This window comes from Notechis scutatus, chromosome 2 (genome assembly GCF_049901735.1).
Source record: "Notechis scutatus isolate UNSWTSFEM ecotype Mainland chromosome 2, rNotScu1.2, whole genome shotgun sequence".
Taxonomy (NCBI): Eukaryota; Metazoa; Chordata; class Lepidosauria; order Squamata; family Elapidae; genus Notechis; species Notechis scutatus.
The window spans coordinates 75066898-75079054 of NC_142010.1; the positions used below are offsets into that span (position 1 = coordinate 75066898).

General features: G+C 43.2%; 1 protein-coding gene and 1 pseudogene across 1 annotated transcript in view; one reads left to right on the forward strand and one right to left on the reverse strand.

Annotated features, from left to right (window-relative positions):
- Positions 1–12157, forward strand: part of GLRA1 (glycine receptor alpha 1) — a 59662-nt gene that overhangs the window by 23036 nt on the left and 24469 nt on the right. Inside the window, exon 3 of the mRNA XM_026685905.2 lies at positions 955–1022. Within this exon, the coding sequence (XP_026541690.2) occupies positions 955–1022 (68 nt within the window). The remainder of the gene's footprint in view (positions 1–954; positions 1023–12157) is intronic.
- On the reverse strand, positions 2774–4182 carry LOC113424264 (splicing factor 3B subunit 3 pseudogene; annotated as a pseudogene).

Below are 12157 nucleotides of genomic sequence, written 5' to 3' on the forward strand. Positions count from 1 at the left end.
TATATCCTGTTGGATCAAAATAATCCTAATCAGATAGATTAAATATATAAGAAAGAATGGCAATAATGGCAACGTAAGAAAAATAATTCTGCGTCATATAAAGCCTTCTGTGCATAACTACTTCTACTTAAGGATCTCCCTTAGTCTTAAATGGCATGCTAGAGGCATGTCTCCAAAAACTAGGTGGGAACAATGGAATTAGCAAGTGGGGACAAGGGGGGAAATGCCAGCAACTTCATTTAATTTTAACTAAGTTTAAATACTAGAAGAAAATCCCTGACAGTAAGAACTGCCAACCAGTAGAACTCATTATATGTTCTGTTACATTGGAGGTCTTCAAATAGAGGTCCATTTCTCCAAAATGCCTTAGCAGATGTTCCACTGGACTAGATGATCTGTAAGGTATGTCCAACTCTAAAACTCTATGAATCTATGAGCCAGAGTTAATATTCTTTCTACATAATTAATATATTGCTGCTTCTGTCAAATTAAAATCACATCTGCCTTCCTCACAATCTAACTTTTCTTTATACTGTAGCAACTTCCAACTACATAAATTAAGTGTATAATAAAACATATAGTTACACTGTGGTTCTTATGCCAAATCTCCGTACACTTGGTTTGGGTGCACAGATTATAAGTAGACTTTATATATAAACAGCTGCTGGTGATGCCAAGAGAGAAGCAGAGACACAGTGATCCTCATCTTCCATGCATTATAACAAATTGGTTGGAAGGCATTAGAAAAAGTCTTCACAAAGTGCAAAACTGTTCTAGAAATAGAAGAATGTTACCAAATGAAAGATTTATTACCATTGTAACTTATACTGGGGCAATGGATTCAGTAAGAGACAACTGTACTTGTCAACTGTGCTTTAATTCAACTGTAATAGTCTACTGTTCTTTGACGGATTGATACCCAACAGATACTATCAGCCTTTATTTGTTTTACAGGTCCAGCAGTGAATGTGAGCTGCAATATTTTCATCAACAGCTTTGGATCTATTGCAGAAACAACAATGGTGAGTAGAATGAAGCATGCCATCTCTGCAAACTTCCCAAGTGAACACTGACATTTAACTTATTATACCCTTAAAATGTGTTACGGATTCCCTGTTCCAATCTTTTATTTTATTTTTCCCCCCTTTGGTCAGCAATGAATCTCAAGCTGCTTGTATTTTTACTGACAGGATGAGGCCAACATTTTTAACTGAAAGTAGAGGGAATCAACTTCTCCACTCAGCAGCAGATTAAATTGATCTCTGGGTTGCTTCGGAATCTATAGTTTATTTCGCAGATTAGCATTAGAAAACCACTTATTTATAGTCATGTCCTATAATCTGGTTCTCTAACCAGGCAAAAGTGGAAAACTCCAACTTCAAAAAACGCTACAGATTCAGCGTCCTGAGGGTGCGTGCAAAGTAATACAAACACAGCTAATCCATGTTCTTTACACTATATACTACAGTACAGGTAATCTTTGACTTACGATGACAACTGAGCCCAACATTTCTGTTACTAATCAAAACATTTGTTAAGAGAATTTTTCCCCATTTTATGACCTTTCTTGCCACAGTTATTAAATGAATCACTGCAGTTGTTAAGTTAGTAACGCAGTTTAAGAGAATCTGGCTTCCCCATTGACTTAGCTCATTAGAGCATTGTAAAAGTGATCATATGATCCTTGGACACTGCAGCCATCATAAATATGAGTAGGTTGACAAGCATCCAAAGTTTGATCGTGTGACTATGGAGATACTGCAATGGTCATGTGAAAAACAATCATGTGTCACTAAATGAACTGTTGTAACTCGAGGACTACCTGTATATCAAGTACGTACTGCCTGATGATAGCATTCTGTGCCATTATTTCAGCTTGGCACAGGGACATGATTGTAATGGTTCATATGCTTAATATATTAGCATTATGCACCAATTTGGGTGTGGCACATAAAATTCCATGGCCCCATTATTTAAAGTATAAAAGGAAGGCAGAAAACAAAGTATTTACATCATCGGATCATGAAGCTGATATTATTAATTTTTAGAAGGAATTTCCTCACATACACACACACACTTTAAGATTTGTTTTTAACTGAAACACAACTTTTTGTTAAGGAATTATTCGTTTTAGTCATGGAAATAAGAAGCCATGTTGAACTATTTTAGTATTCTGAAAGGCTTATTTTGAAGTGGAAAATTGCATTATCAGGTCATTTTTTGTAGAAAAACAAAGAACCGGATTTCTGAGCCGAAATAGCCAACATAGTTTGATGTCTCTACTTTAGCTTTGGGACCACTGTACAAATACTTATCCTCTTGGGTTGAAATTTACAGAGTTATTATAATATCCTTTTTTATTTGGAAAGATTATTAAAATGCCAGCGTTGAGAATTTTAGCTCACACATAAGACATTAAAGTTGACATTTAAAGATGCTTGATACCATCTATTTGCAGCACACAAAGTGGTAGGTATTATTACATTACCATGTAAAGGTCTAAGGAGTTCACCATTACAAAAGGGGATAATAAATGCTGGATAGAGCACAAAGACTATAAATGCAGGAGAGATTATCAGGAGATGCAAGAAAGAATTCTGGCAAGCAGATCAATATTCCTCAAACATTAGGGAGGATAAGAGGGCAAATTACACAGAAGATACATAGAATTTTTGAGGATGAGGATTCCAATGGTACAACTCACAAAATCAGCAACAAAGAAAGGAGTTGGACTTTATGCATCTATCTGTGAAGCTACCGATGGCCCACTGGCTGGGATTTGGGGTTGGGGTTGTGGCATGGCAGCTCTGCTGAAATGGGCTTATGAGACATTATCCCTCGGAGGGCTCAACCTCTGTGGGCTGACCTACTGAGCTCCAGGACAGAAACCGGGTCAAACAAAACAGGACAGGCCAGGGAAGTTTCTTTCAACCCATCTCCAAAATAAGTCCTTATCAAGTCCTCCAACAGCTCAGCTCAGAAAGCATAGCACGTACGGATGTCCTCTAGTTTCTTTGAGACTTCTGGAGGAGTCCGGTCCAGTTCTTCAGACACGTTCTTCTGCTTGTTGGGCTCCATGGAGTTGAATTGCTCACAGAGGTCCCCATCAATAACATTCTTCACGGGGAAGTAATAGGAGCGGAAGCTGAGGTGGTCTCGACCACAGAGAGGTGGGTGCTCAGAGCGGAGGTGCATCTCAACATGTTGGAAGAAATCGTGATCCTCGTGCGATGTAAACGGGACCAGGATGCCGATGCCTCCAGACAACGTTGTATAAACAAGCGACTCGGAACCTCCCGGGATCAGGGTCGTCTTCTGCAGAGACAGCACCGTTTCTCCTACGTGGTAGTTCATGATCACCTCGGCTTTTTGGGATGCGCCATTGAGAAGGCCCCTGTCCCACAAAGCCTTGTTGCCAGTCGGGTCCTCATCGACCTCGTCGTTCGTGTTGGGCGGCAGCCTCACCACACAGATGTTGCCAAACTTGTCAGCTCCAGCCACCGTGTCATAGTCCAGGAGGCAGGCAGTGGTGACCCAGCGGGGATGAGTGTCGCTCTGCAAAAATGATCAGCTGGTTTTCATTTCTCTTGTATCGAACCCAGATGAAGCTTTCCTGGACATCAGACACAATCACCCTGTGCCCGACTGTCTGAATCCCACAGATAGAGTTGGCAATGTGCTTATTCTCACACTTCCGGGCAGCTTCTTTTTGCCCAAATCGTAGACTCGCAGCAGCTTCCCACGCCAATCAGCACCCTCCCTTGGAAGGGGGCAATAGCTGCGGGCACCTCCTCCACCGGCGCCTTGTGCAGGAACTCCAGCTTCTCACCACTATTCACCAGCTTGTAAGTGTAGACAAACCCTCCGGCAACCGAACGTGGGTTCAGAATGAGGTCTTTGGCCATGCCCACCAAGACATGCCAGTCGTCGCCCGTGTTGGCAAGCGGCACACAGCCACACTGAAGGCGGCCTCGTTCTGCTCCAGCTGCACAAGGTCCAAAGTGTTTCCCTGGATGGGGTTCATCACCCTGACCACCGAGGCCCACTGACCGTTTCCTGCTTTGGGAGCCCCAAAAATGGACTCGGGAAGGTTCTTGTTCAGGAAGGCAGCCGCCATCTCGGCAGCAAGTTCCCTCTCGTCTTCTCCTGCGGCTTCCACCATTTCTCGGCCATCTGCTGCTTCCGCTGGGCTATATATTTATTCAGTTTTTAAAGGAGGGAGATGTATATGGACTGGTTTTGAGCAGCAAAGGTACCTTAACGATCTTAACGTAGTACTGTATCAACACACATTTCTTATTCTTTGGATCAAATGGATTACTGCAATGCAATCTACATGGGGCTGTCATTGAAAAGCATCTGGAAGCTGCAGGTGGTGCAAAATGCAGCAGCAGAGACAGTTTTGGGTGCCGCTAGGAATACGCACAAAACACCTCTACTGTGCAAGCTGCATTGGGTACAATATTGGTTATGACCTTGAAAGCTCTTCACAGCATGGACCCAGGTTACCAGGCTTGAAAGTGCTCTCTTTGTCTTTTTAACTTACTTATTTTTGTGTAGACTTTTATGCAGATTTTACCATGTTTCTCCAACAATACAACCTCCCCCAATAGGAAGACCCAGCATGTTTTCTAGGCATAAAATGAAATTAAGCCCCTCCCCCCAAATTTAGGCCTATTTTAAAACATGCGAAATGGGGGGAAGGGCGGGGGGACTTACCGTTAGGAGCGCCCCGCGGGCAGCAATTCCTCGCCACCAGCTGCTCCTAATGGGCGATCATGGCAGAGCGCGGAGAGCTCCCTACTCCGCCAAGCACCTTTGCTGCAGACCCAAGACCTTCAGTGCCCGCCGCTGTTGATTTCCCTTCTGCCCATGCCGCCGCCGTGTTTGGAGCTGCCACTTCCACGTTTGGAGCACCACTGCTGTTTGGAGCACCGCTGCCGTTTGGAGCTGCCGCTTCTGCATTTGGAGCTGCCGCTGCATTTGGAGCTGCCGCTTCCACATTTGGAGCACTGCCACTGTTTGGAGCACCGCTGCCGTTTGGAGCTGCCGCTTCCGCATTTGGAGCTGCCGCTGTGTTTGGAGCTGCTGCTTCCGCATTTGGAACATCACCGCTGTTTGGAGCACTGCCACTGTTTGGAGTTGCCATGTCTGCAATTGGAGCTGCCACTACGTTTGGAGCTGCCGCTTCCGTGTTTGGAGCACCACCGCCATTTGGAGCACCGCCGCCACTCCAAACACGGCTGCAGCTCCAAATGCGGAAGTGGCAGCTCCAAATGTGACGGCGGTGCTCCAAATGGCGGCAGCACTCCAAATGGCAGTGGCACTCCAAACACGGAAGCGGCAGCTCCGAACATGGCAGCGGAATGGGCAGAAGGGAAAGCAACAGCGGCGGGTGCCAAAGGTCTTGGGTCTGCAGCAAAGGTGTTTGGTGGGAGTAGGGAGCTCTCTGCGCTTCACCATGATCACCAGTTAGGAGCGGCTGGTGGCGAGGCTGCCCACAGGGCACTCTAGATGAGGATGCAAGGTGGGGAATTCAGTCACCCCCGAAAAGACGGCCTAGCCGTTTTTTCGGGGCTCAAAAAAATATAAGACCCGGTTTTATTTTATGAGAAATACGGTATTAGTTTTACTTGTAAACCACTCAGAGTCACTTCAACAGTGAGATGATATATAAATAATAAACAAAATGTTCTTAGGGACCAATATCTAGATATTTGGTGCTAGTCAGCTGCTAGATAATTTGCTCTAACTACCTAAATGGTGATTGTTACACTGCAGTGCAGTGAATCTCAACTAATAAATCATGCTTTGGAAGATGCAGCTAAGTGCTATCGGTTGTAGTTTGCCATCCCTCCCACCCCTGTTATTATTATCTATTCATCCAACAAATATCACAGTCTTTAGACTGGGTATTTTTTGATGATTTGGGTTCTAACTGTGAGTTTAAGAATCATGGGAATTCTTATTATTACTGTTATTTTTTACTATTACTACCCAATGCATGGCACAAAAAAAGTGTGGAAAAACCCTTTACATTTGATTAAGGGTAGCTTTTTTATGTTTTGGCTAATCAATTTAGATAATTGTCATTGGTAAAAGTCAATTCACCACCATCTAGAAGTGGTTTGAATGGAAGCTGAAGGCAACTACAAGGGGGGGGAACTCTTATCTTCACTAATGCAGTGCAGGGAAAGACAACTGAAATCCATCCTTTGTGATTGTTGAGTGCCTGGCTGCCAGCTATGCAAGCTGTTACCATAAGTGAGGCCAAGTAGCTTCATTGCTCAATGGTGCACATGTAATGAATGCCCAATTTGTCCTATACCATGAAAGCTGTGCAAGAAGACACTTAATGTCAGTTCTTATCAAGGAGGACTCTGCATGTAAAACTACCAATTGAGATCCAACATTGCAGACAGAGCACAATCAAACCATTATAAAAGTCATTTAGACCAGTGGTCCCCAACCTTTTTGTACCAGGGACCAGTTTCAAGCACAAACACTTTTTCAAGGACGGGGGGGGGAGAATCCGAGTTTGGTGGTTTGCTTGCAGACGTTTCATTACCTGACTAGGTAACATCTGATGTTGTTACCTAGTCGGGTAATAAAACGTCTGCCAGCAAACCACCAAGTTCAGGGAGCGCCTCGGCCCTGCCTCCCTCAGCCCCATCCCTCAGGTGTCTCCCTCCCTCCCTCCCTCAGGTGTCTGCCTCGTTCCTCTCTCAGTCGCTCTCTCGCTGCTCCACCAGCCCAGGAAGAAACTGATTCAAAGAAGTGGGGGGTGGTGGCTTTTCCTGTCGCCGCAGCTCCTCCAAAGCGCCCGTTTACCCCCACCCCCAACCCGCCCGCCCACGCACGGTTCAATCCACAGTGCTCCGTTCTGCCTGCCTGCCTGCTTTCTTCGTTTCGGAGCAGCTTCGGCTGATAAAAAGAGGCAAATAGTTATTATTCTCAGCCGAAGCTGCTCCCAAACAACCAAACAGGCAGGCAGGCAGAACGGGGCACTGAATTGAACCGCGCGCGGGTGGGCGGGGTGGGGGTGAACGGGCGCTTCGGAGGCGCTGCAGCGACAGGAAAAGCCATCCCCCCCCGGCTGCTTTGAAGCAGTTTCTTCCTGGGCTGGTGGAGCAGCGAGAGAGCGACTGAGAGAGGAACGAGGCGGGAGGAAACCGAAGCTGCTGAGCCAGCGAGCAGGACAGGCTTCGGTTGCTTCCTCCCTCCCCTTCTTTCATTTGTGTCCTTGATCCCCGATCCCAGCAGCATTCACCAAAGGCGAAGAAAGCCGCCATTTTTTTTATTTATTTTTTCTTTGCGGTCCGGTACAGAGTGCTCCACGGACCGGTACCGGTCCGCGGACCGGTGGTTGAGGACCCCTGATTTAGACTACTGGTCTAGCATTTGGCATCATGCACATTTCAGAAATCTTGCAAGCACAGATAGTAAGATGATTGCCCTCTTGTTCCAAGCAGTTGATGCATGGTATTATACAATCATGCAAACAATAATATTGATAACCTGGTCCATCATGAATTTTGGTTAGTCTTCTTTTAAAACGATCATCATCTAATGGCAGTGAATTCTCTGGTTTAATTAAATGTTATTTAGAGGAGTATTCTGAAATGTGGGCAGAACACAAACGAGCAGCCTTTTTTGATGGAACAGCCAAATTATGGGAAGGAGCCTGGTAGCACTTTTTTTTTTGGCTAATAAAACCATAAGCTTTGTAAAACTTAAGTCTTGTAACAAAAAGCTTTTAATGAGATTTTAATTTAATAAAATTTGTTCGTCAGAAATAACGCTCCTGGACACCTTCTGGATTTTGACTACTGTACATCAACATGGCTCTCCCCCTAGAATGCCTAAAGAGGAAGTTTCCAAGGTCAAGATGGCATGCTTACCTGTTGATGACTAGTACAAGTAGCAATAAGGCAAGCATGGTAGAACTTGGATAATACATTAATAAGAGATTATGGGGGATCTCAATGCTCTAGGATAGTTTGGGGAGTTATAACAAAGAAAATCCCCGAGAAAGGCAATGTGAAACATGCAATCAGTAGGCACTGAGTACAATTTTGTCACAGTCACTCATGCCTTGGACATTTCCCATTGGGATTGCTGCAATGTGCTCTACATGGGGCTGCCCTTGAAGATCACCCAGAAACTTTAACTGGTGTAGAATGCATAGTAAAGAGGGCCCTTAGGATTGCCCATATAATACCTCTGTTGCACAAGCTTCAGTTTCTTTCCAGGTGCCATTCAAGGTGCTGGTCATCACCTTTAAAGCCCTACATGGCACAGGCAGGAGTGGATTTCTACTGGTTCTGTCCACCTCTGTAGAACCGGTAGCTCTGAAGAGCAGCAGACATAGAACTGGTTCTATGTCTGCTGAAGTTTTTGCCCACCTGCCTGCCCGGGCTCTTACCTGACCTTTATTTCCTGCTTTTTCAACTTCAGCTGCCGAGAGAGGCACAGCTGCAGTTAAAAAAGCAGGAAAAAAGTACTTTTCCAAAGACTGCTTCTTGGCACGCAGCGCTGCTCAGCTGTCCAGGCACCAGGCTGATGACGATTTACAGGCACGCGTGCAGCATGCAGGGAAGCACATCGTAAATCACCGAACCTCATAAATCACCAAACTGGTAGTTAACCCTGTTCGATCCCACCCCTGGGCACAAGGCCAGGTTATCTGTGTTACCACCTTTCCTAAAGGACATCTACCTGTCCTACCAAATCAGATAGGGTTGGAATGCTCCTAAACTTTTTCCCTAAATATTGCCAACTTAGGGGAACTAGGAAGTGTGCTTTTTCCATAATAGCCTTTTGTTCTATGGAATACCCTTCCACCTGAAGTTTGGCAGTCCACCACCTTCCCAGCTTTCTATAAAGCTTTGAAGATCTGGTTTTTCTCTCAAGTGCTAGGATAAAATGAGGTAACTGTACATCAGAAGTTTGACTTGGCACCAGGTTTTTGTTATTAACATGTGTAGTTTTTATAATTTTAGTATTACTTTTATGCTGCTTTAACTTTTGATTAGAGACTGGCCAGAGCTGGCTATAAGCTGGTTATAAGATAGCTATATAAATGTTTTAAATAAACAAATAAATAAACTCAAGAGTTGGTTGCCTTTTACCTTACCAAAATGTTCTAAACTTTGGGATAAACATTGGGATCCTGCTATGTATCTGTTACATCAAGTTTAGAAACAGAAAGCCAGGATGAAAAAGTTATGAATACAGTATATGCAACATGTAAAGAGATGAGTCACATAGAATTACTAATATCCAGTCTGAAATAATTAAAAAAAGACCTGTAACCAATTCAAAGTCAGGAGATAGAAAGCAACTTTTAAAGACCATGCATTGACATTTGGTATCCTCATTCAGAAGTGCCCTTATGTGATCTGTAGATATTATGGATGACTTTGTGAGTCATGGATATATTATGGATGACTTCTCTTTAAATAGATTAAAGTCATCCATATTATAACTCTTTAGGGAACTGCAGTACAAATGCTGCTGCTAAAAAGGGTAAAAGAGAGAACTCAAGAAAATAGAATCTGGGTATAAATTCATTGAAAAATCATAGTTAGGCATCATATAATTTTACAATCAAATACAAGGTGTTTTTGTAAACAGGAGATATTAAAAATGTCATATTCCAACTTAGGATCAGAAGTTATCCCTTGATTTTGGTCTCCCTCATTGACATTTTCTTTGCAACGCCTGGTAAATTATTGTTGCTTTCTATTTCTACTTCAACTGCAAATACATAGGTTGAATTAAAGAGAGTCATGTACCATCAGATAGCCGAAGTCAACACAACTCTTGAAAGACAAGTGGCAGCCTTACAAAACCCTGCCACCTTATAGAATCCCAATCATCAGCTTTTTGTAGCCTACCTATGTTGACTATTTTTTTAAAGCCTACACTTGTGAGAGAGCATAAATTATTGTAGCATCCCTTTTGAAAATATAAAATACAAAGAGACAGCTGGTGTGTAAGAAGGAAGTGATTTGGAAAATGTTTCTCTGCCACCCATGCACTAATTTTTGCACTCTAAGGCACAATAATATCCATCATAGGCATACAGTAAGTTTTGTTTGTGTACGCCCTTGTTAAATGCATACAAAAGAGATGGGAATACCTGCTTCAGCTGTGTCCATCTATTCTTGACTTTTTCCCACTGCAGCACAGGGCTAAACTGAAACTGACAGTCTTCAACTAAACTGCAAAGACATTGAGCTTCTGTGTATTGCCAGATTATGATTTTGGACCAGTTTAGATTTGGCATTGAAACTGGCTGATCCAATCATTTCAAGAGCTGAGTGGTCTTTCTTCCTGGCTCTTCATTAGTTTATTTGAAACAGGATCAAATTTTGTTCTTTCTTCTGCAATGTTTGAGTGTCTGGGTGGTCTAGCAAGCTACTGGTAAGAATTCTTTTGGCTCCTGTGAGCTATTCCATTTTCAGCCAATTACTTGAAAAATATCCATGCATTCTAATAATCTTCAGGCCAACTCTTCAGAGCCTCTGCTGAACAGGAGAGCAGAAAAAAACTCTAGTCCATTCCACTTCCATTCTCTACTGCCTACATGCAAGTCAAACAGGGCTGCATATTAAAATGGAATTCCTGCAGCCTGATTGCATTGTTTAAATTTCATCATGCAAGAAAATCTACATATTTGCCCCCAGAACATGCTATTAAGGATACCTAGGACTTAAATCTTAAGGACTATCTACCAAGGACTCATATCTATCTCTATGTATATCTATCTTTCCATCTATCTGATCTATCTCAACCAGAGGTGGGATTCAATTTTTTTTACTACTGGTTCTGTGGGTATGGCTTGGTGAACGTGGCAGGGGAAGGATACTGCAAAATCTCCAGTCAGGGGTGGTATTTGCTGGTTCTCTGAACTACTCAAAATTTCCTCTACTGGTTCTCCAGAACTGGTCAGAACCTGCTGAATACCACCTCTGATCTCCACCTTATAAATTGCATTTGGGCTTTCTCTCAATAGCACATAGCCAGCCTTGGCTGAGTCTGAACAAATCTGAATGAAGTAATATTTGGATGGATAACTACCTAGAAATCCTACAGTGGTAGATTAGATTGGAAAATTTAAAAAAATAACCCAAAAGAAGAATATGGCAAATTATTTCTATTTTGTTGCCAAGAAAATTGTATATCCCTAATTTGGCAGCAAACTTTCCTTATAGCTTTTCATACTATGTGTGATTGCTGTTAAAGGATCCTTAATGCTTAAAAAGATGTAAAAACAGGCCAATTTCACAGAGTCATGAAAAAAACCGAAAGTTTGTTATTGGTTATGTCCCATTAAATTATTTCTTCTCCATTCCTTAACTTCTCACCTTAAAGCAATATGTTCCCACTTCCGTTTAGACTAAGTTCTCAAAGCAGGCAAGCCATTCTTGTGTTATTTCAGAATGCAGCACAATATACCAGCCATTCCGCATTTATATCGAATTCTGATATAAGCATGTCCGGAAACACTTTTTTTTCAATCAGGATGTTACCTCAATTGGATCCACAGTCCATTCCTGAAGAAGCCTAAGTTGTCCTTAACTATTTTAATCAGAAAGAAGCTGTTTCTTCCATATCCCAACACAACTTTTTCCTTGAATACAAGGTGATACACTCCACCAATAGCAGAGAATATCTGTAATTCATGGTTGAACTGTGGGGTTCTTTGTGGGCTTGTTTGCTTGAGATCAGAATTCAATTTTTTTTACTACCGGTTCTGTGGGTGTGGCTTGGTGGGCATGGTGTGACTTGGTGGGCATGGCTTGGTGGGCATGGTAGAGGAAGGATAGTGTAAAAGCTCCATTCCCTCCCCACTCCTGGGGGAAGGTTACTGCAAAATCCCATTCCCTCCCCATCCCACTAATCTGCTTTCCAGCTCCGTTCTCCTGTGTGGGGCAACAAAAGAAAACCCAGCCAATCCGCTGGGACTCAGGAGGCAGAGAATAGATGGGGGTGGGGCCATTCAGAAGTGGTATTTGCCAGTTCTCTGAACTACTAAAAATTTCTGCTACCGGTTCCCCAGAACTGGTCAGAACCTGCTGAATACCACCTCTGCTTGAGATGTTTCATTGCCCAACTAGATAACATCATCAGTGCAAGAGGATTGTAGGGT